This window comes from Lacerta agilis, chromosome 7 (genome assembly GCF_009819535.1).
Source record: "Lacerta agilis isolate rLacAgi1 chromosome 7, rLacAgi1.pri, whole genome shotgun sequence".
NCBI lineage: Eukaryota > Metazoa > Chordata > Lepidosauria > Squamata > Lacertidae > Lacerta > Lacerta agilis.
Window position 1 is genome coordinate 2,333,258 of NC_046318.1, and position 25,067 is coordinate 2,358,324.

The 25,067-nt window shown below is 44.1% G+C and overlaps 1 protein-coding gene across 1 annotated transcript in view; it reads right to left on the reverse strand.

Annotated features, from left to right (window-relative positions):
• The window catches only part of CFAP61 (cilia and flagella associated protein 61), an 89,910-nt gene that overhangs the window by 33,107 nt on the left and 31,736 nt on the right, over nt 1-25,067 (reverse strand). The window contains exons 9-10 of the mRNA XM_033154125.1: nt 18,567-18,694; nt 3,214-3,312 (exon numbers count right to left, since the gene is read on the reverse strand). Of these exons, the coding sequence (XP_033010016.1) occupies nt 3,214-3,312; nt 18,567-18,694 (227 nt within the window). The remainder of the gene's footprint in view (nt 1-3,213; nt 3,313-18,566; nt 18,695-25,067) is intronic.

A 25,067-nucleotide genomic window follows, 5' to 3' on the forward strand; every position in this document is an offset into this window, starting at 1 on the left:
AAGGGGGCAACATGGCTCAATTAATGACTGGATATTCACCCTGAATTTAAACATATCAGAGGCATAGCGTGGGGGAGGGTGGGACGGATTCTGTCAGGAGGGCTCCTTCTGAGGGGGGTGGGGGTGGGGAGAGAGCTGAGGAAAGCGAGAACTCTCAGGAGATGCTCTAAGGTTCTCAATTGCAGAACCCTGTTAAAATAGACAAGACACAGTCCCACACAGTGTTTTGCAGGAAAATGGGTCCTCAGAGGGAATACTCTGACAGGAAAGGGCAATAGTGGTTCTGAGGCCAAGGAAGATTTGGGGGTCTGTAGGGAAACAGTCCAGTTAAAATCCTACGTTCCTGAAGTGTGTGTGGAGAAGTCTGATCTATGGAAGATGTGTAAAAGAAAGTAACCTTAAGCCTGAACAGCATACAGCCTATAACTTGAAACAGTACTGTATATGTTTTAATAAAAAGCAACAGCACTGTTTGTTACATGTCTGTGAAAGAAGAAGAAGCAAAACTCCTTGTTTACATCTGTTATAATAAAGTTTCTTTGCAACCTGTTTTCCAAAAAGAAAAAATCCACTGTCGCTCATGATTCATTCTCCACTGGGGATTTCACCTAAGAGAAAGGGAAACAGGACTGGCACAGTGGCTCCAGGGAGAGAGAGGGCTGTTGCACCCGTTGCAGGGGGCGGGCTGGTTGTGCCCACACAACAGGCACCCTTCTCTAGAAGAGAGCCCCAGAGAGGGAAGCTGTGCCCAGGTAGGGCCTCCGGGGCGGCTATGCCTCCTTTGCCTAATGGCTAGTGAGGAGCTTTGCCGCTGAGCTGGCCCGAGAGAGAGAGAGGGAGGGCTGTGGCGTGCAAGGAAGTTCCTTGCATGATGGCCCCGCACCAGAGGGCTGCCCAGTTCACCGGGGGGGGGCACCACACTTGCCTACCCCAGGTCAGGCGCCGGCAGCTGACGCCACAGCCACTGCCACCAATGACATGGAAAGATCCCATTGGGTTCCAAGAGGCAGAAGCAGAACTGATGAAGTTCCAAGAGATGTGGTTATTCTCTTTGAACACTATGGGCTCAAAGATTCAATGTTAGAAACCTAAAATACAACAAAGCCACCACTGTAACAGATGTAATAAGAAACCAAGAAGAAAATATTAAAGATTGGGGGGAAATCGTGGAATATTTGGAAAATTCATGTATGCAAATAAGTTCATTAGCAGGGTAAATGTAAAACAAGCAGCTAAACATATTTTTAAGAGAAACTAAAGAATAACTTAAAAATGGAGTAATGTAGATAATGCAGTATAAAAATTAAAACTAAAAAGAAACCACAAAAGGGGAGGAGGAGGGAAGTCAAATATATGTGTATTAGAAATATATGTGATTTGTGTTTTTGTAATTTGTATGTTTGTAAATCTTCGAAAAACCGAAAACAATATAAAAAACAATGAAATATTCCAGGATATCAGTCCAACCACACTGGGGCAGCAGAATGGGAACTTTGACCCTGGACCTCTTACCAATGCAGGGACTAAAGCATGTTTAACAAAATCGTTGGACCTTTAAAAAGAATGTACAATTGAGTGAGCCCTGGGGCAAGCTCACTGTGAAATGCTTTTTTAAAAAAGCATCTTCTCCCCAATGTCCCCTTTGAATGGCCATTATTGTGTCTATGTCTGACAAGTCAATTCAATCCTAGAGGGGGTGGAAGCACCACAAACGTGGTGTTCTTCAAAACTGATACTACTTCTGAAACCAGGGAGAGATCCTATGAAAGTCAAATCATATAAGCCAATAGTTCTCATGAATGGAGATGCAAATCTATTCATAGAAATAATGGTCAAGCCTCAGGGCGGGGGGTGGGAGCAACTGCTTCATTGGGGCAAGACCTATTGGGAAGGGTTGCTGTGCTCACTAGGCCTGAGCTGTTTTGTTTCTTCGGATAAAGAGTTAACTTCACTGACACCTTGTGAGTCATTGCTGACCTGTGAGAGATGCCAGAGGCCTCCACATTGTGTGGGAATCAGAAATAGGCCACCCAATCGAATATCACAAATGGGAGGGTAACTGGACCACTCCCCCCCCACAAAAAACCCCCACAATCTCTGCTCCCTTACAGGAGGTCTCACTCAAGGTCATTCTCTGCTGGCACAGTTAGACAGGCAAGAATTAATCCCTCTCTTTCCCCTTTATGTTGGAAGGGTTGCGGAAAACATGGTTAATTTATGTTAAAAACTTTTGAAACAGAGCATTTCCCATTATATCCTCAACCAAGGACATGTAGCACCAGATATTTTGGTAACTGTGGAGCATCTTTCACCCACACAGCGAGGCTTACATCTAAGTGGGTTTCCATCATCTCCACCCCCCTTCACCAGGCTCTTTTGCCACTGGGAAGAGTCACAGGCTGCAGCCTGCCCAGTTGCCTGGGTGAGGAGATCCTGTCCCAAGTTTGAAAGCTGATTCTAAGAACAGTAATTATTTCTTCTTCCACATTTATTTTTAAAGCTTATAGAGATGTTACTGAAATATTACAATCTACCATCATGATCATGAATTTACACAAAGAAGGCAATACTTGAATTGCTGGTTTTTGTAGAACTACCTCTAGAACAGGGGTCAGAAATCTGGATCACCAGCTGTCCCCTTACTCATTGCTGAAGACTACTTTATGTAGTCATTTACTCAGCAAGACCTGTCCTGTATTGATGTAAAACCAGAAGGTATTATTTCTTTTGGTTATAAATTTCCAATCTTCCCACAAGTTCTCATATAATAGGCTATCAACAGTTCAAAATTAAGGTTACCAGCTGCAGCATGTGAAATGGTGAGCTACACTTGATGTCTTAATGTTAAAGTGTAACCAGTTACATGCATGTGTTCCTTAGCTAGACAGATGCATCCTTTGTTGGAGACAAGTCTGTGAGTGAATTCTAGGAACATTGGGGTTATGGGCTGAAACCTGAAGAATAGAAGCTCATTCAGACTTTTACACTAACAACATTGTAAAAGGCACCCCCAACATTTTAAAAAGGAAAATTGGGGAGTGATCTGGTAGGGAGAGACGACAGGGATTACAGGAAAGTAGGAAAGCCAAACATGAGAACTGTCCCTGTCATTCATTACACAAACCAGCTATATAACAGATAAATATTTCACAATTTGAAAAGAATGCTTACATTTCAGTCTGTCCAACATTACTGAAAATGATTTAAACAAACCTGTTAGATAAAAACCGCTTATGTAGACAATTTGACTCTTCTTTCCCTGGAAGTCCATGAGTTGAAATCAAGGTTAGGTTGTTAAATTTCAGATGTGGACTATATGAGGGGAAAAAGGGGGGAACACCAAATCAGATTCGAGGCAACATTGCTGAGACTTAGCGTACGTTCATATTTAGTTCTTGTAAGCAAGACTTTCCCACCAACTTACGAGTTGTTCTTGGTTGTTCAGCATTTCATATGCAATCATGCAAAATCTAAAGGTATATGCTTTGCCAGTGGGGTCATCAGTAATCTAGTTGGCTTTCACAAACTATTTTGATGCTTAAAAACAACCACACATGGTTACTATAATTGCCATATATTTGCAGAACCAACTGCTCAGTGTATTCTTGGTCCTAATGTTGAAATACCGTTTATGGATAGGGTGAGACCTTCACTGAATAGTATTAAGACAACCAAATCTCTACCAGCTACTCTCTTCCCATATTTCGCAGGGCTGATTTGGATACAATGCTAAGATATGGTTAAATTATAGTTTATCATTAGGTGAAAAGGACTTGGATTATGTATTTTCCACTCCCCTCTACTCCTCTGGCATGACCATGGAGAGGATATTTGAAGCATCCCATTTATCTGTTAAACTAGACAGAGTTCGTTGTTACACCAATCCTAAAAGAATTGCACTGGCTCCCAGTATGTTTCTGAGCACAATTCAAAGTGTTGGTGCTGAGCTTTAAAGCCCTAAATGGCTTTGGGACTGTATACATACATACATATATACATATCCTTTATTCGACCGATAGTCAGAAAGAAAAACATTTCTCAATACAAAACATCAGAGGGGTACACAAATAAAATAAGACAGCACTACTGAACCTCAAGACTGTATACCTGAATGAGCGTCTCCACTCCCATTGTCCAGCCCAGACACTTTGTGGGGGCCCAGCCCCCTCAAATATTTTATTGTGGGAGCTGAAGCCCCCACAGCCCCTAGGAGTTGGCTCCTATGATTGAAATCATTCAATCACACACAATCTAAAAATGGGCAGAATTAACTGCCCCAAGAAGAGGCTGATTGGAAGAAGCAAGATCAGGGTAGTGAAACATGTAGATCTAAGGGACAGCCTCCTCTTTTGGTGAACATTTTGAGTCACAAAAACTCTTACAATATAACATTGTGCATATTTGCTCAGAAATAAGCCCTGCTGTGTGCATGCCAATAATTGGGGTTGGTTTTTTTTCCTTTTGCTTGTTGCACAGTAACAGTTCTTCACAGCACACAATTGGGAATTATTGGATTACATCTATGCAATAATTTTGATTAAGGACTCAATTAATTACAGACACAATAGTGATTCATATATCCTAGGTTTATATTCCTCGCCATCCATCTGAAAGTAAATAAAACAAAAACAAATTTCTGGTCACTGTAAAAAAATGAGGGAAATTATGAAATATCTCTAAGCAGAATTGCTTCTACTTTTAATGTAGGTTAAGAATGCTGAATGCAATGTGTTGTACAAGCACTGGGCACCCTTTGGTTAAAAAACAAAGCTTCAAGTTAAGAGCTCAACCCAATGAAGCATTAAACAAGTGCACCTGCATCATTGAAGCAAATAATTCCAGCAGAGATTCATGTTGCTGTGACTACAAAATGGGAAGAACAGCTCAAAGATACTTGTAAAGCAGTAGGGATTAGAGTATCTAGGGAAATAAGTAAAAGGTATTGGGTTTCATTGCCTGGTTTTAGAGGGCAGCTAGAAAATGAGGACTCAACATCCTTGGCTTTAAAATAAAAAGGATCATGTTGGCAATTTATTGGAAATACAAGAAACTGTAAAAGATTGCTGTTTTCTACGTCTTTCATTAATGGCAAATCAGTCAGATCATCAGTATGTTTAATGATTCCAATGGATGGGGTAGTTACTTTTTTTAAAAAAAAAATGAACCAGTTGCAAAATACACCTTTCCCCAGCAATATTCAAAAAATGTTTTTCAGTAAATGTCAGACACATTGTGAGCATTACACAACTTGTAAATCTTAACCATTAGAAGGCAAATATTCCAGCACATGGTTTGAGGGGAGATAATGCAACCATCTTGCTGAAACTGAGTACAGTGGTACCCCGCAAGACGAAATTAATTCGTTCCGCAAGTCTTTTCGTCTTGCGGAAATTTCGTCTTGCGAAGCACGGTTTCCCATAGGAATGCATTGAAACTTAATTAATGTGTTCCTATGGGAAAAAACCAGTCGGGGCCGGGTGTCGGGAAAGCAAGCTGGGAGAGCGGTTACTTACAGTACTGTAGTGAGCGGCGGTGGCGGGAGGAAGCCGGGTGTCGGGTGTGCGATCGGGGAAGGCGGGGAGGGCGAGCGGGAAGAAGCCGGGTGTCAGGTGTGCGATGGGGGAGCGCGAACGCGAGGATCCAGGCGTGGGGGGGGGGCGATGGGGATGGCGGGGAAGGCAAGCAGGAGGAAGCCGGGTGTCGGGTGTGCGATGGGGGAGCGTGAACGCGAGGATCCAGGTGTGGGGAGGGCGATGGGAATGGCGGGGAAGGCAAGCAGGAGGAAGCCGGGTGTCGGGTGTGCGATCGGGGAGCGCGGGGAGCGTGAACGCGAGGATCCAGGCGTGGGGAGGGCGATGGGGAGCGCGGGGAGGGCGATGGGGAGCGCGGGGAAGGCAAGCAGGAGGAAGCCGGGTGTCGGGTGTGCGATGGGGGAGCGCGAACGCGAGGATCCAGGCGTGGGGAGGGCGATGGGGAGCGCGGGGAAGGCAAGCAGGAGGAAGCCGGGTGTCGGGTGTGCGATCGGGGAGCGCGGGGAGCGTGAACGCGAGGATCCAGGCGTGGGGAGGGCGATGGGGATCGCGGGGAAGGCAAGCAGGAGGAAGCCGGGTGTCGGGTGTGCGATCGGGGAGCGCGGGGAGCGTGAACGCGAGGATCCAGGCGTGGGGAGGGCGATGGGGAGCGCGGGGAAGGCAAGCAGGAGGAAGCCGGGTGTCGGGTGTGCGATCGGGGAGCGCGGGGAGCGTGAACGCGAGGATCCAGGCGTGGGGAGGGCGATGGGGAGCGCGGGGAAGGCAAGCAGGAGGAAGCCGGGTGTCGGGTGTGCGATGGGGGAGCGCGAACGCGAGGATCCAGGCGTGGGGAGGGCGATGGGGAGCGCGGGGAAGGCAAGCAGGAGGAAGCCGGGTGTCGGGTGTGCGATGGGGGAGCGCGAACGCGAGGATCCAGGCGTGGGGAGGGCGATGGGGATGGCGGGGAAGGCAAGCAGGAGGAAGCCGAGTGTCGGGTGTGCGATGGGGGAGCGCGAACGCGAGGATCCAGGCATGGGGAGGGCGATGGGGATGGCGGGGAAGGCAAGCAGGAGGAAGCCGGGTGTCGGGTGTGCGATCGGGGAGCGCGGGGAGCGTGAACGCGAGGATCCAGGCGTGGGGAGGGCGATGGGGAGCGCGGGGAAGGCAAGCAGGAGGAAGCCGGGTGTCGGGTGTGCGATGGGGGAGCGCGAACGCGAGGATCCAGGCATGGGGAGGGCGATGGGGATGGCGGGGAAGGCAAGCAGGAGGAAGCCGAGTGTCGGGTGTGCGATCGGGGAGCGCGGGGAGTGTGAACGCGAGGATCCAGGCGTGGGGAGGGCGATGGGGAGCGCGGGGAAGGCAAGCAGGAGGAAGCCGGGTGTCGGGTGTGCGATGGGGGAGCGCGAACGCGAGGATCCAGGCGTGGGGAGGGCGATGGGGATGGCGGGGAAGGCAAGCAGGAGGAAGCCGAGTGTCGGGTGTGCGATGGGGGAGCGCGAACGCGAGGATCCAGGCATGGGGAGGGCGATGGGGATGGCGGGGAAGGCAAGCAGGAGGAAGCCGGGTGTCGGGTGTGCGATCGGGGAGCGCGGGGAGCGTGAACGCGAGGATCCAGGCGTGGGGAGGGCGATGGGGAGCGCGGGGAAGGCAAGCAGGAGGAAGCCGGGTGTCGGGTGTGCGATGGGGGAGCGCGAACGCGAGGATCCAGGCATGGGGAGGGCGATGGGGATGGCGGGGAAGGCAAGCAGGAGGAAGCCGAGTGTCGGGTGTGCGATCGGGGAGCGCGGGGAGTGTGAACGCGAGGATCCAGGCGTGGGGAGGGCGATGGGGAGCGCGGGGAAGGCAAGCAGGAGGAAGCCGGGTGTCGGGTGTGCGATGGGGGAGCGCGAACGCGAGGATCCAGGCGTGGGGAGGGCGATGGGGATGGCGGGGAAGGCAAGCAGAAGGAAGCAGGGTGTCGGGTGTGCGATCGGGGAGCGCGGGGAGTGCGATTGTTAGTGAGCGGCAAGCAGGGAGGGCCGGCACAAGCGGGAGGGTTCTTCTTACAGTGGTACCGCGCAAGACGAATGCTTCGTCTTGCGAAGCACGACCATAGAGAAATATCGTCTTGCGGGTCAACCAAAAAAATCGCAAAACCCTTTCGTCTTGCGAGTTTTTCGTTGTGCGAGGCATTCGTCTTGCGGGGTACCACTGTAAATCTGGTCCTGGTCAGTGGATGCAGCAGAGCCATCCTATGTATGTTGCTGTGAGGTCCACAGAAGAAAAGCAGGATAGAAAGATAAATTAGTGGGGAATGTCAGATAATATATGTAAATCTCAATGCTGTTTTTGTCCCCCATTGCCATACCACAGTCTGGTGCAAAGTGGCCTATTTGGCATGGTATAGAGAGCATTTTTACACATGCACAATTATTTGGGCCTGAATACAGGTATCATGTGCACTCTGAACCTGTGAACATCTAGGTCTTGCCTCATGTATGGAAGCCTCTGCACACAGCCATTCACACAAACACACACAGCTGAATATTGTCTCCAGCTCAAATGTCTCTGTGCGCTTTGATTCACATGCTGAGCAAATTGTCTCCTCCTCATCTACTTCAGTGGTGGGGCTGCTCTATACCTGCTGAGGGATGGATATGAGGAACTGTTCCCTCTACTGAAATGAAGGGAAAGACATGGTGGAGATCTGTGCATAGAGAAAATACAGTAAAACCCAGGTTAGCAAAATAATATATTTAAAGATAATTCCCCCCCAAATTATGTTTGGATGTAAAACTATATATGTTAAATTGATTGTTGCAAATTTAAGGCACTTTCTCTACTGGGTTTGTGGCACATTTGTCATGGACACCATCCACTGTAAATGTGATCTCACAACAAGGCAAGATAGAACATGCCCTATTTATCTCTGTCCCATGCAAAGAGACAATATCTGAATGTAGCTACTCCAGTAAGACTGAGCACATGACAAACCACTGTATTGTTTTGCATGGGCATAATTTACCCTCAGTACGAAGGGGGAAACAGTGGGGAAAGGGGGCACATATTTCAGCCAATTCATGTGGCAAAAGGCAGATAGCATAAAACAATAACAATTACTAAAACATTCATTACATGTTAGCCCTGTGATCAGCAAGTAAGCACTAACTATTTAATTAGTCAACTAATTAGCAGCAGGCGACATGGAAGACTCCTGACATTCTCAGACAAATGTAAAGATAAAAAGCCTAATTAAACAGCAACCATTATGCTACCTATTGCCAAACAAGACAGCTGTGCAGGATATTGTGTAATATTGGGCTACAAGATAACAGGGCTTGTAGCTATTCTGTCACAAGTAAGGTTTTAGAAGCATGCAATTTCTAAGCTATTTTTAGACAGCTAAATAGCCCCAAAGGAAGGAAAAGGAAATAAGAATCCATTCTAAACAGAAAATCTGCGCTTTTACAAAATATATCTATATATTAGCAAGGGAAGTGCTATCCACTGTGAATGGTACGTGCACATTTAAGTGACCATCTTTCCCTGCGATATAGATATTTATTTTGAGACACACAACTTTCCCCCTATCATCAGTTCCATAGTTATTGGAAAAGCTGGCAATTTAAATATTAATGTGGCATTCACAACTGACTATACAGTGCACCCTTGAAATTGCGATCCCTGGTTCTTCAGAAATGCAGAAGCTGTATCAGTAATGGAGCATGGCTTGTGATGTATAAGGCTCCTCATAGCCCTACTTCCATAACTGGAGAAGCATGAGAGGAAAATGAAAACAATGTCTATAAGATCCATTAAGGTAACACCTTGCTACTAAAACCTCTTTATGCCCACTCCATGGAAAATAAAGAAGCACAGTGAAAAATGCAGGAGGTATTTTCTATCTCAGTGGGACATACACATTTTAAAGGAATGCTCCTTAGCCCATTTCCAGGCTCAGGTAATAAATAAGCTGAGATGCTACTCTAGCTTGCAGTTTTCTGCTACAAAAACAGCAGTGACTAATGTGAACACCTTAACAAAAGTAAAAAAAAAAAAGGGGGGGTTATATCTTTCCAGCATTTTAAAAAAACATTTATATTTTAAATCTTTCCAAAGCCCCAATCACAGTAACTAGCATGTCTGAAAATGAATTATATTTGTCTGCTCCTGTGCTAACTGCTTATGCGAAATAATTAGGCAGTAAGAATAATGAAGAGGAAATGGCTTCCTTTTTAAAGATTAGGTTTTAAATTGATTCTATTTTTAGCATGTCTCTCCTGCAAGAAAATCAAGAAAGGCTGAGTGGACTTAATATCCAGGTCCTAGGAGTGTACATAAATTCAGGAATGAATTATAAAACTACAGCATTGCGTGGATTTATAAAAGTGACTGCTCAAGATATGTGGTTGTAACGGCCTCGGTCCCGTATACCTGAAGGAGCGTCTCCACCCCCATCATTCAGCCCGGACACTGAGATCCAGCGCCGAGGGCCTTCTGTTGGTTCCCTCACTGCGAGAAGCAAAACTACAGGGAACCAGGCAGAGGGCCTTCTCGGTAGTGGCGCCCGCCCTGTGGAACGCCCTCCCATCACAGGTCAGGGAAATAAACAACTACCTGACATTCAGAAAAAACCTGAAGGCAGCCCTTTTTAGGGAAGTTTTTAATGTTTGATATTTTTGTATTTGATTTCTGTTGGAAGCCGCCCAGAGTGGCTGGGGAAATCCAGCCAGATGGGCGGGGTACAAATAATAAATATTATTATTATTATTATTAACAAGGCATATTTTATTAGTGCATCTTAAAATATCCAGAATATATCAGATTCCCATCCTGCAATGTGATTGTATCTGAAAACTTTGTTCCATTTCAGAGGCTCTCTTTCATGTGGCTAGTGGATACCCAAGAGAGAGCCTTGCTGAGCCTCGGCCCTCCAGATGCTTTTGGCCTACAACTCCCATGATCCCCAGCTAGCAGAACCAGTGGTCAGGGATGATGGGAATTGTAGTCTCAAAACATCTGGAGGGCCGAGTTTGAGGAAGCCTGGGATACGACATCCAGGATGTGAGATAGCACCTGCTTGTGGGGTAGGGGTAAAAAGGATTTTAGTTAAGCAAACCAATTTAGAAACTTGATTTTAGTGTATATAATGCTCCTGCTTTAACTGCTTAGTTTTGCTTGCTTACTTGCTTTTAGGATGTTTTGCTTTAAATTATAATGTTTATGTAAGCTGCCTTATGCACTTCTTGTAAAAAAAAGGTATAACTCTATTTATTATCATCACCATTATCATCATTATGCATGTATCTGCAGAAGTGATAAGAAAAAAGAAAACAAAATTGGATTACCACTAGAGCAAAATATATTGCTGTTAGTAGTGAGTTCGATCCAAAGGTGCCTTTCCACACGCCAACAATGTATTTTTCGTCACAGAAAGACTACAGTATTTTATGCATTGCACTAGAATGCTGCATAGGAAAGGCATGAAATTAAATCAAAATATATTATTTCCCTTGCATAAGAGCTTGCAGAGGCATGAGAACTGCTACAGATTGTCCCTATTTTATAGCCAATAACCAAGGAACTGATGATAGGGGGAAACTCTACCAGTAAGGAGCTCTAAGCTGGATGTTCCAAGCTTAGACTGTGTGTCTTACGCAAACCAACTTTGTGTTTCTATACAAATAATTAAGAAACATGTACGATTTTGAAACCCAAGTTAAACTGTTCGTCTTTTCTTGCTGCTGTATGAATCTGACCTTTGAATAGTTTGTAGGTAAGCCATTTTAACTTACTAAATATGTGGTCTCTTTCAAAGCTAAGGAAAATGGGGAATTTTGGAAGCAACTTAGATGGGGATATTTTTAAGGTCTAACAGGGTATATTTCCATGCTTTGTTTACTGCATATTTTGTGATTTTAAGTTTCTGCTGGAGGTCTCTCACCAAAGAGTGCTTGCCCCCAAACCTGGATCTAGGCATCCAGGGAATTCTCCTTTGTATTATACCTAGTATTTTATCTTTTACCGAAAAATACAAGATTAAAACCAACAGTTTTTGTGATTCTAAGTTCTTTTAAACTGTTTTTAATATTGTGTTTTAATGTTGTTTTAATGCTGTTACCTGCCCTGGGACCTTAGAGTGAAGGGTAGGCAATTAACAATAATAATACTGAGTCAAAATAGCCATTCTAGGGAATTTGCTGGACTAGGATGTAGGCAAACTAGATTTCTATGCTTGATTAATTTTAAAGGTCTTTCACATAAAGGTAAAGGTAAAGGGACCCCTAACCATTAGGCCCAGGCGCCGGTGACTCTGGGGTTGTGGCTCTCATCTCGCTTTATTGGCCAAGGGAGCTGGTGTACAGCTTCCGGGTCATGTGGCCAGCAAGACAAAGCCGCTTCTGGCGAACCAGAGCAGCGCACAGAAATGCCGTTTACCTTCCCACCAGAGCGGTACCTATTTATCTACTTGCACTTTGATGTGCTTTCGAACTGCTAGGTGGGGAGGAGCTGGGACCGAGCAGCGGGAGCTCACCCCGTTGCAGGGATTCGAACTGCCAACCTTCTTATCAGCAAGTGCTAGGCTCTGTGGTTTAACCCACAGCACCACCCGCATCCTTTAAATGATCACATACATACATACATACATACATACATACATACATACATACTGTGGCAGGACTATTGTTATCCAGGAGAGGCTGTTACTGGGGTGTTAATAAAAGGTAAAGGTACTCCTGACTGACGGCTCTGGGGTTGCGGTGCTCATCTTGCTCTATAGGCCAAGGGAGCCGGCGTTTGTCCACAGACAGCTTCCGGGTCATGTGGCCAGCATGCCTAAGTCGCTTCTGGTGAACCAGAGCAGCACATGGAAAACACTGTTTACCTTCCCGCCGGGGCGGTACCTATTTATCTACTTGCACTTCATACTTTCAAAATGCTAGGTTGACAGAAGCAGGGACTGAGCAACGGGAGCTCACCCCATTGTGGGGATTCGAACCACCAACCTTCTGATCGGCAAGCCCTAGGCTCTGTGGTTTAACCCACACCATGTCCCAAAGTCATTTTAGAACAAAAACAGGACATGCAACTAGCTCATTGTTGTTGTTTTGCAAAAGAGTTGTGCCTTCTGTACTGCTCCTGCTAGTGGATTAAAGATGACCAGTATAACTGCAGGGATGACCTTGTATAAATTATGCAATTCTACTTGCTTTCACTTGAACACAAACAGAACCCTTCATGGGATCCGGGATGCTGATAAATTAGGGTCCCTGATCATGTGAGGTGTTCTACTTCTGTGAACAGAAGCCTTTTGCAGACCTCTCCCACACAACATGGAGATGATAGGAGATGGAAGGGGAGCAGCATGCATATGAGGGCATTAGGAGTAGGGTTTCCTGAGTGCTTGTGCTTTCATGCAAACACGCCTTACATGTAATATAATACAATATATAATATATACAATAAGGCTTGTAATATAGTTAAATATAGGCAAGATATTAAAAGAAAAAATGAACTATATAATAATCCCAAAAGGTGGTATCTAACGCCAAGAAAATTAGCGCTAATACACCCAGGAACATCACCAAAATGCTGGAGAGGGTGCACCTCCACAGGCACATACTTCCACATGTGGTGGGAGTGCCCCAAAATCCAAACATTCTGTACAACAACCACACGAGAAATATGTAAAATAACCAAACAAGTGTTAGAAACCACCCCAGAATTGGTCTTACTAAACATCTTCCAAGACAATAATGCCCACTTACAACACAAAGAATTCATAATCCATCTACTCTCAGTAGCCAGAAACATCATAACCAGACACTGGAAAGACCTGTCAGGAGTCAACACGGACCAATGGTACCAAGTAGTATGGGAAACAGCCCTACTAGAAAAACTAACCAGTAACCTGAGACTGACATGGGGACAAACAGAAGAAGACACCTTCACCCCAGTATGGTTCCCCTTCATCACACACACAGCCCAACAAGACAATGACAAAAATCTACCGACAGCATACAAATCAATATGGCTAACCTGATCCAAAACACCCACCCACCCCACTCACACAGGAAAGTAAAGATCACCACAGCCAACCAAAAATGAACAATCACACCCTACGCCAATCCCGACCTCTCTCACTGCCAAAGAAACACAAGCGAACAACAGAGAACCTACACAATCAACGCTGACACCAAACCCTACATATATTAAGGAAAATAGAAACATCGTCACTCCACCTCACCCATCCCCCCCAACCCACCCACCTCTTTCCCCCCTTCTCTCCCTAATGTCTCAATAATCAAAACTGATTTGTAAAAATGTTACATGGGAAAAATACGAGAGAGACATTGCACACACTTATGTAAATCAAGAAAATCTTCAATAATAATAATAAAACAATCCAAAAATAATTAAATCTTCCCTACCAGAGAAGAATGGCAGATTAAATTGATGGATTATGCTGAAATAGTAAAAATGACCAAAAGAACCAGAAATCAGGAAGATTATGTTGGTTGTTGGCAATTGACCGTAAAACTTTAAACTGAAAAACTATTTTTTAAAAATAAAAATAATAAAAATAATTCAATCTCTTGACTTTCCTGGTGTTGTACAGTTTCAACCACAAATATACAGAGGATATAGATGGCTTAGCTTCTGCTTCCTTGATATATTTTCAGAAACAGCTTTTGTACTGAATTTATTCATAAATGGACAGCTCTGATTTGGTATTTTAATACTGTTTGGTATTTTTAGTAGCTTTACACTGACCTTTAGCAAAAATATATATTAAAATCTACACACACACACCCTATCTCTGGCAGCAGGCTGCAGTCTTTAAAATAATCTTTCAAAAAGGTGAACAATCAAGGGGACAGTGAGCTAGGAAAGAGAGGGAATAGATTAAAACAAAAACAAAAACCCACAAGCTTTGTGTGAAAGCTTTTCACTCTGATTCTAGAGCTTAATAGTGTACATGTGGTGCTACAATCTCACATGGAATTCCTATTCTGGGACTGGTCATAAAGAATATTGTGTATCAAAGGAGATGGAAATGGATAGCAGAATTATAATGCAGGAGGGTATGCATATTATTTAAAATAGGGTTGGCTACCCTGTGGCAGAGACGCGGGTGGCGCTGTGGGTTAAACCACTGAGCCATTGTACTACAGACGTCATTGTACTACAGCGCCCAGCATCCTTCATCACTGGGTCATGCTGGCTGTGCCTGATGTCAGTTGGAATCCAACATAAGGACAACAAAAAGTTATCCACCCTGGTTTAAATGAACCAAGGTGTAGGAAAGGGGAAGGTGGAGTTTAAAAGGCTTACCCCTGCTCTATGCCATACAATTTAGGTCATTCTTCAGGGATACTGAGAGTTGGAGTACATCAACATCTGGAGGGCACATTTGCTATGGAGAAGGGAGACCAAGATAATAAAGGGTCTGGAAAACAAGTCTTATGAGGAACGGTTGAGGGAGTTGGGTATGTTTAGCCTGGGAAAGAGGAGACGCAGAGGAGATAGGATAGCCATCTACAAATATCTCAAGGGCTGTCACATGGAAGATGGAACAAGCTTGTTTTCTCCTGCTCTAGAGGGTAGGATGCAAACCAGTGGATTCAAGTTACAAGAATGGCAATTCTAACTAAACACCAGGAAAAACTTTCTGACAGTAAGTTGTCTGACAGTGGAATGGACCCCCTTTAGAAGTTATGGACTCTCCTTCCTTGGATGTTTCTGGGCGGACGAGATGATCCTTCAGCCCCCTTCCAACTCTGCAATTTTATGATTCTATTCTAAGTTTGTTCTTAACATGTTTGCTTACATCTGAGGCAGGTTGACTAATTTTTAAGGGGAAATAAACCTCATTATGTTCAGTTGCTCTAGTGTTAGCACTTTTATTTTTTATTTATTTATTGCATTTATATCCCACCTTTTTCTCCCTGGAGTTCAAGGAGGCATACATGGATCTCCATTTCCTCATTTAATTCCCACAACCAGTGAGCTTCATGGCTTAGTGATGATTTGAGCCTTGGTCTCCCAGGTCCCAGTCAGACACATTAACCACTATACCACAATAGCTCTCTATTTTCTCATTTTTCTTTATTTTTCCACTTTTCTCATAGCCAAGTTGGAAGTGAGCTGGGCTGAGAGAAAAACCTCTGGAGCAACAAGGCACAGAAAAGTAAGGTGGAAGATAGGGTAGATGCAACTTCCCTCATCACACACTGGGTGGTTGTTGTGGCCTGTCGTGCCAAAGTCCTACCCTGAGGGAGCAATGCCAGGGTTAGGTGGTCAGGTGTTGGGGAATTCCTAGGGCAGCTGCTGGAGACTGGCAGACCACCTGTTCATTTGAATTCTGGCCAGGTCAGGTGAGCAGGGCTTGGGACCCGATAAAGGCTGGCTGCACCCAATCCCAGGGACTGCAGTTGGCCAAAGAACAACCCTCCCTACCTGCTGCATAGTCAATAATACTGTGGGTTTATGTGTGCTAACTTTTTCCTTTTAGGGCACTGCATTCATTGACTTTGCTGTGGTTCAGTAATGGTTGTCGTTTTCAGAACCAGGAAGGAATTTCCCTCCAAACAGATTGGCATTTGGAATCACGTAGGTAGCCTTGTAGGTCTGACGCAGTCAAAATATATATAAAAATAAAAAAAATGTCCAGTAGCACCTTAGAGACCAACTAAGTTTGTTCTTGGTATAAGCTTTTATACCAAATGTTTTATAATTTTTTTATAAAAAATGTTTTACAAAAAAACATTTGGAGTGTTTGCCTTCCCCATAGCAGCAGTCATAACTTTAGTGGATAAGACATTTGGTGGAATCCTTCTAGTCTAACAACGTGTGTGTGTGTGTGTGTGTGTGTTGCAGTGGTGCATCACCCTCACCTCAGAACTGTGCGATAACATGCTACACTGTTAGAGGGGTCTACTAGGAAGTCTCTGTCCGAAAGCCAAGGCATGTGGTAGATGGGAGGGTCATACGTGTAGACCTCCAGCTTGCAGATGACCCATTAATCCTGGGCTTGAGCCTGTCATGTGATAGCCCCCTCCAGCGGGTCTGTGAGGGATACTACACCCAAAGCCTAAGCCAAATCCAACCTATATCTGGAATCAATAAAATTGTGGCCAGTTTTTAAATCCCACAACATTGTCCTGTCCAGTTTGTTCACCTTCTTGGCTCAGGCCTTACTCGAGTGTGTGTCACTGTGAGTGGGTCTGCAATTGCTGCCTTTGTCACATCTAGTTAGTCCCACAAAAGGACTAAAGATTTCATTTTCCCAGGCCTGTTTAAATGGCATGATGCTTCTTTGCTGCTATGGTATTGTTTGTTTGTTTGTTTATTTTTAGAGGTTTGATTTTATTTACAAAATTCTGAGACACCATATTTCAAAAAATAAACAAAGTAACAGGTGAGGCCACCATGAAAACTCCACAACTAGCATTATTAAATATTATTAAACACATTTGTGGAGGAACGTATGCTTATTTGTTGATGTTTGTTGTAGGATGTATGCTAGTGGTAGTAGAAATAATGGTGGCTTGGTTCTGGAAGGACTTAAAGAGTGCATATTTGGCATGCTTGCAGTCCAAACTATGGAAAACTGTCTGAATGAAAAGCTCACCTAAAATTATGTATACAAAAAGGAAAAACACAGAGATACTTTTGCTGAAGACTCCTACAGTTTTATTTTCAGTAGCTGTAGGCATTCCTTCAAATACCCGAGTTCCCAAACTGTGTAGGTTTCAAAGCTAAGCAACAGAAGTTTGAATTGTGCTCAGAAATGATCGGCAGTAGTTATAATTAAGAACTGGTGAAATGTATTCTGTATGACCCATCTTGGTCAACAATCTAACAAGACTTTTTTGGACAAACTCAAGTGCCTGAGAAGTCATCAAAGGCAGACTCATTGCAATAATCTCATTTGGAAGTTATGAGAGCATGAACAACAATGGTTTCAGGTATTGTTTTAATTATTCATTTTGCAATGTTATTTATGTTTAATCAAAAGTAAATTCTACTGAGTTCAAGCAAGCATACATAGGATTCAGCCTTAAACTCTTATGCTGTAGACCACCTTGAGTGCAAAAACTAGAAATGTTGGCTAAAAATACTTTAAAATAAACACATTGTGAGTAACCCTTAGAACAAGAGACCCACTTTACAGAAAGGGCCATCTGAACCCCAATGCATAACTGTCCACACTTTATGAGGCAAACTTGCTTGCCATGGGTACACTGCTGTTACACTGCTTTCCCATCACTTATTATTATTATTATTATTATTATTATTATTATTATTATTATTATTATACCCCGCCCATCTGGAGGGGAAGATGTATGTGCTTCTTAAAATAACCACACAGACATGTCTACAATACCCAGCTTGGCTGAGCCTCCCCTCTGCACGTAAACAGACATGCACATTTATTTCTAAATCGCCTACAGTATTTGCTTTGGGCAAGTCAAAATAATACCCAGGACCTTTCCTCAAGCAACCAGTTTAAAAGACTAGGCATGAAAGGAAGGAAAGTAGAGGGAAAAGGTAGGAAGGTTAATTTGAGAATGCCACTATGCACTAGGCAGATCTCTTCCATGTTGGTATTCTGGCTGGGAGGGAACTGTTACAGCCACCATACACCCCTCATTCTCTAGCTGGCAACTTACTCTTCTCCTCCCCTCTGCATTCCCAGGGCAGAAATTCTGCAAAGGAAGAAGGAAGGAAGCCCTCTGCAAGCAATGAGTGGGATTAAGTGAATATTCCCATTTCTAATGTTTTGCTATAAGGGGTATGTTTCCTACCCTGTAAGTGTTTGCTGCAGGAAACACCTAGGTACAGTACCTACAGCAATCTTATTTGTTGTATACACATTAGAGGTAGCCTGAGACATCCCCAACATTGGAGTGAAGGTGGAAGGGGAAAAGACTCAATGTGCACACACAGCTTTGGGTCACAAAGTAAGTTAGAAAAGCTGAAGAAACTCAAATGTTAAAAAAAAAACACAAAGAAATATTAAAACACACAGGATTTCCCTAATTATAGAAGCTACACACATTAAATACTTACCAAAAAACTAATGTTTCTAGGAAGGAGATTCCAACATTTGATGCCCCAACTACTACAATTCTAGCATTCACCGACACTTTAGGCTCCAAGGACAACTTCCGATTAAAGTGGTTCAATGCATACTTTACCTGCAAGAGGAGTTAACAAAAAGAAGTGATGACAAAATGATGAGAACTCTTTAAATGATTTCTAACAGCATTACTAAGGAAACGGTCTCAACCACACATAGATATTTCAAACTTTGAAGGAATGGCATACCGTATTTTTCGGCCCATAAGACGCTCCGGACCATAAGACGCACCAATTTTTAAAGGGGAAAAACCAGGGAAAAATATTTTTTCCTGGTTTTCCTCCTCTAAAAGGCTGGGAGGGGGAGCGAAGGAGGCAGCAGCGGTGGAGGGACTGGGAGAGGAACATGCTACGGGCCTCTCCTGCCTCTCCCACCCTGCCGACACCAGCGAAAGTGGGGCAGAGAAAGGGGAAGCCCAGTAGCGATGCTGTAGGGCTTCCTGTCCTCCCACCCCACTTTCGCTGGTGTTGGGGAGGTTTAAAGATTTAAAGACAGCTGGGGAGAAGGGGTGAATGCTCAGCCCTTCTCCCCCGCTGCCTTTAAAGCAAGTGGGATGAGCACAGGGTGTGGGGTGGTGGAGAAAGCAGCTGCTTCCTCCACCACCCAGCACCCAGCGCTGCTCATCCCCGTTTTTTTTAAAGGGAGCAGGGGAGAAGGGGTGAGCGTTCACCCCTCGTCCCCAGCTCCCTTCAAAGCAAGTGGGATGAGCACAGGGTGTGGGGTGGTGGAGAAAGCAGCTGCTTCCTCCACCACCCAGCACCCAGCGCTGCTCCAAGAAGCCTGCTTTCTGCATCCTGGGTGGTGGAGGAAGCAGCTGGGATCCCGGCTGCTTTCCCCACCGCCCAGCTCCCCGCGCCGATGCAGAAAGACTGCTTTTTGGATCGGCGCGGGGTGCTGGGTGGTGGAGGAAGCAGCTGGGATCCCGGCTGCTTTCTCCACCACCCAGCGCCCCGCGTCGATCCAAAAATCCTGATTACGGGCACTGGGTGGTGGAGGAAGCAGCTGGGATCCTGGCTGCTTTCCCCACCGCCCAGCTCCCCGCGCCGATGCAGCACCCAGTGCCCGAAATCAGGGTGGGGGGAGGCCGCAGGGAGCGAAGCCTTCGCTCCATAAGACGCAGCAACATTTTCCCTTCCTTTTTAGGAGGGAAAAAGTGCGTCTTATGGAGCGAAAAATACGGTATATTGTACTTCTAGGAGCTGCCACCACAGATCATGATTAAACAATTTGTGATATAGTTAATTTCATTCCTATGAGAAAAGAACAGAAAATTTATTGAAAATGATGAGCCATTGTTGTGAAAGACAGCTGACCATTGTAGCAAGCCACTGTAAATATCAAAATAAAATAGCTTTGGAGAACTGAGCCCAAACTAACAAAATGAATTCCAATAGAGACAAATTTAAGGTTCTACACTTAGGCAGGAAGAACCAGCACACAAATATAAGATGGGGGACATCTGGCTTGTCAGTTGTACACTAGTAAATGATCTAGGGGTCTTAGTAGACCACAAGTGTGAAGCAGCAGCAAAATAAGCTGATGCTATTCTAGGCTTCATCAACAAAAGTTGAGTGTCCACATCAAGGGAAGTAAAAGCCTTGATCTTGCCTGTATTTTCAAACCATACCTGGAATACTGTGTCCAGTTCCGGACACCACAAATTAAGAAGGATAATGACAAGCTGGAATGTGTGCAGAGGGTGACCAAGATGATCAAGGGTCTGGAAACCAAGCCTTATGAGGAACAGTTGAGCAAACTGGGTATGTTTAGCCTGGAAAAGAGGGGTCTGAGAGGAGATATGATAGCCATCTACAAATATCTAAAGGGCTGTCACAAAACTACAGGGAACCAGGCAGAGGGCCTTCTCGGTAGTGGTGCCCACCCTGTGGAACGCCCTCCCATCAGAGATCAAGGGAATAAACAACTACCTGACATTCAGAAAATACCTGAAGGCAGCCCTGCTTAGGGAAGTTTTAAAACTGTGATATTTTAAATGTATTTTAATATTTGATGGAAGCCGCCCAGAGTGGCTGGGGAGACCCAGCCAGATGGGCGGGGTACAAATAATAATAATAATAATAATAATAATAATAAACTTGGAGCAAGCTTGTTTTCTCCTGCTCCGGAGGGTAGGACACAAACCAATGGATTAAAGTTACAAGAAAAGAGATTCAGACTAAACATCAAGAAGAGCTTTCTGGCAGTAAGAGCTGTTCGACAGCTACATCTGTAGTGGACTCTCCTTCCTTGGGAGATATTTAAGCAGAGGTCTGTTTTATAATCTGTCTTGAATGATCTAATTGAGATTCTTGCATTGCAGGGGGTTAGACTGGATGACCCATAGGGTCCCTCCCAACTCTACGATTCTATGATTCTAGGTGTGACACTGCTGTTGCCCACAATGATGCTAGTGCTTGGAGCTGCTCTAAAGTTTTAATCAGAGTTAAAAACTGGATTCTGTGAACTCACTTCGCTGGCCTGAAAAACAACAAAATTCCAATATGGAATCCAAATAAAGGAAACATATTCCTGAAGATAAAAGTGTTAACAATTTAAATGTGTGTTCTTTTTAAGATTTTTTAAAATACGTTTTTATACGTTCTTCCTCTGATAATACTTTTGCAGTGCAATCATGACATCCAGTGGCCAATGTCAGCGACTAGTATCAGTCAAGTGGTGTCCCTAAAAATATTCCTTTATATGCTCTACAACATTCTTTGATGATTACATACCTAGTAATTTCAAAAGATATATTTCAGGTACAGTGGCACTGCAGACATACTAGTTTAATTCTTCCTTCTTCCTTGGGAACTCTGAATTGTTGTTGAGTGGGAAGAGATCTCTAACAAAATTCTTAGCACTCATACGAAACACAATTATCAGGAATTTGTGTGTGCGTGTGTTGATAGTTAACATTAGTGATCAGTTGTGTAGACATGCAGTGAATATATGCTCCGTTAAATGGCTGCCCCATGAAAGAGACACCAATCCAGCCTCTACAGGAGTCAGAGCTGCTGCCACTCAGCTGGCCCAGCCTAGAGAATGGCAAGGCCTGGAGCAGCTGCTACTCTTAAAGAAGAGCTCATGGAGCTCAGAGGCAGGAACAGAGGAAGGAGAGTGGTTTTCTGGGGAGAGAAAGAGAAGGGCAAAGGCTTGAGGGGCTACAGTCTCTTGACTCCAATGCTGCTTCTTTATCAGCCAGTGAGGAGGTACAGGGGGCCTTAAAAAGAAGCCGCTGCTACCATCTCATCCTTCTAGGTAGATGTTATAATGGGACAGAACTGCTGGGAGTAACTGTAGGGTATCTGAAGAAGGGGTCAGTGACAGGACTGCTGGACTGCCTGCAAATGCTGAAATAAGGAAAAAGACTATGAGATTTTAAGTTGAAATGCTATAAAATGTAATAGGGTGGACAATAAATGCTATAAAATGTAATAGGGTATCTGAAGAAGTGTGCATGCACACAAAAGCTCATACCAAGAACAAACTCAGTTGGTCTCTAAGGTGCTACTGGAAAGAATTTTCTATTTTGTTTCGAGGGTGGACAAGAGCCATCAAGAACACCAGGAAAGGAAAATCAACATAACCCCATAAGATAAAAACACCTGCTTCTAAATTATAACTTCGTTCTGACCTTGAAAAACTGATCGCCCTTCTCTATCTTTCCCTGTTACTTCCCTTGCATGTCTTGTCTTTTTAGTTTGTAAGTATGAAGACTGTACTATGTCATAAAAATAGAAACCTGGGGTATAGGTTTGTTTGAGGGTTATGGGGTGGCTTGTCCGGGTTCAAAGTGGGAGCTGGAAAACCCACTGAAGATGCATGGGTCATGTACAGTCTGTATGCAGTCGGGAATTAATACCCAAGAACCTCACTGAATCTTGATTGTGGGGCATATGAGTCACAGACTACATCTGTCAGTGTCTTGCTTTGGTACTAAGTTTATGAATGGCAATCCTTACTAAACGTACCATGTCTAGATAGAGAAAATGGATGGATTTTGTTCTTTTGCTCAAAGTTGGGGAGATTCCTTTGTGTGCACATAACTTTTCTTGGGTTTAAACCTTCTTCCTAAGAACTACCTTCTTTTTATATCTTTAAAGTAAACTTTTAGCTTTTTAAAACCCTAGTCTAGAGGCTCTTACATGCTACTTTTGAGTTGTTCTTAGGGAAACTCATGAAACATTTTGTTGTTGTTGTTCAGTCGTGTCCGGCTCTTTGTGACCCCATGGACCAGAGCATGAAACATTTTAGGCTACGGTAATTGGGAAAAAGCAGCACTGCAGCAAATAACTGCTTACCTGGAGGCAGCAGAAAGGTATAAGGGCAGGCATGGCCAAACTTGGCCCTCCAGCTGTTTTGGGACTACAATTCCCATCATCCCTGACCACTGGTCCTGTTAGCTAGAGATGGTGGGAGTTGTTGTCCCAAGACAGCTGGAGGGCCAGGCTTGGCCATGCCTGGTCTAAGGGTAAGGGTTAGCAGAGCTGTGTACTCTCTGAGTTAGCCGGGAACTCCCTTCCCCCATATGGGGCTGGGAAGCTAGAATGCCGTGACAGTAAGTCTTATGGCAGCACTTCAACCCTCTAGCTTTTTAATTGATCTGAGCCACTTTGGGATACAAAAATATTAATAAAAGGTTAGTATGGGGGTTTACTTCTTTAATCTGCTTCAGGCCATCTGAAGAAAAATGACTGCAAGTCTGCTTCATTCTTCACAAACGGCATGCATGTACTACTGAAGCTAGCATAGCAATCTAATGCCTGCTCCATGCAATGGGATTTACTCCTACATAAGTATGCACAGGATCAAGAATTTTGCCCTGTTGGATTCTGTTCTCACAGTGGCCAACTAGATGCCCATGTCACATGTCAATAAAGCACTATTGAGTATTTTGTATTTATTTTAAGTAAGTTTTGTACTACATGGCACAATGGTAGAAGGATTCAAGAGAAGGGGAAAGATAAACAAGATGTATTTTTTCCATTTCCCTTCCTTTGAAGGCTACCCCAATTCCCTGTGAGCCCTGAACAAGTAATCATTAACTAATATGCAACAGAGCAAGATTTATTATCTGTGAATACAAGCACTAGGCGTTGTGTTGAACTTAGCCATTCCTACTGTGGCCACCTGTCACATTGTTTCCACGTGGGGGGGCAGAGTGCTCTCCTGTTACTTCTCTGGCAGTTGCTGGCAAAGGGGGGCATTTCTGGTGTGAAATTCAAGGATCACTTTTGCATGAGGCAAGTCAACGCCATCTATTTTAAGTAACAATTTACCTCCACTTCAAATGCGTACACAGGACTTTAGGGAAGAGGCACACTATTTCACAAACCCATGGGCATACTACAAATCTCACATGTCACTACAGCTAGTGTCTCCAGCATTAACTACTTCCTTCCTCTAGCACAATGAGCAAGATTTAAATCAAGATATTGTTTGTGTTCCACTTTTCTTATGCCCCAAATGCATATTAACTTTTGGGCTGTCTCTTCCAAATAAGGTTTTTTTTAGAAAGGTATCTAAAACAAACCATTTGTCCTCTATGCTAAAAGAAGTCCCAATGCAAAAAGAAAAGAGACAAAAATGTTAAGAGATCTGCCACAAGATCTAGGAGTCCACATGCAACACATATCCCCAAACTAACAGTGCAATGGCTGGGAATCTTGTGAGATGCTACTCAAGTCATCCTAGACATGATGGCAGGGAGGCTGAGTTTTGGGGGACAACTCCACCATGGGCACAACATGTAGCCCAGTTCTAATTTTCAACCAGAAAAGAGGTAAACTGCATCCCAAGTTACAGAAATGTAAGAGGAGGGAGGATGTAAACTGCTGACTCAAGTTAAATCTTGTGTATTTCATCCCATCCAACCTCCTTTTAAATATTCACTTGAGCTTATGAATCTCAGAGAATTTCCTCTGCAATTCAAAATGTCTGGCCATACATTTATGAAGCCAAATCCATGATCGGTGCAGATACATTGCTATCAAACTATAAATATTTATTTGTTGCTTAAATACCTTAAAAAAAAATTTTGGTAAGGCATTTAATGTAGAACTGCTTGCCATACAAATAACCAACCACCTGCTAATTCCAGTTCTATAACACCCATTCTGAGCTTCTACAACAGTGAATCTGCCTGAAAAATGCTGTTATGGCATCTTCTATTTCATTCTCTTTTAAAAGAAGAACATACAGTATTAGAGGTGCAAGAAAGAATAAATAAACAAAAACTGTTGTATCCCCCTTGTTCAGACTCTTGTGATACAATGGATGGTTGACAGAATTGCTGGCTGCAAGTAAGTCTGATGTGCAAGAATGGATCACTGAATACACTACTAATGTAGCCACTCTGAGTGTGTTGTCTCTGAGTATCCTACTATATGGAACATAGCTTCCCCAAGACAGTACTGATGCATACACACATC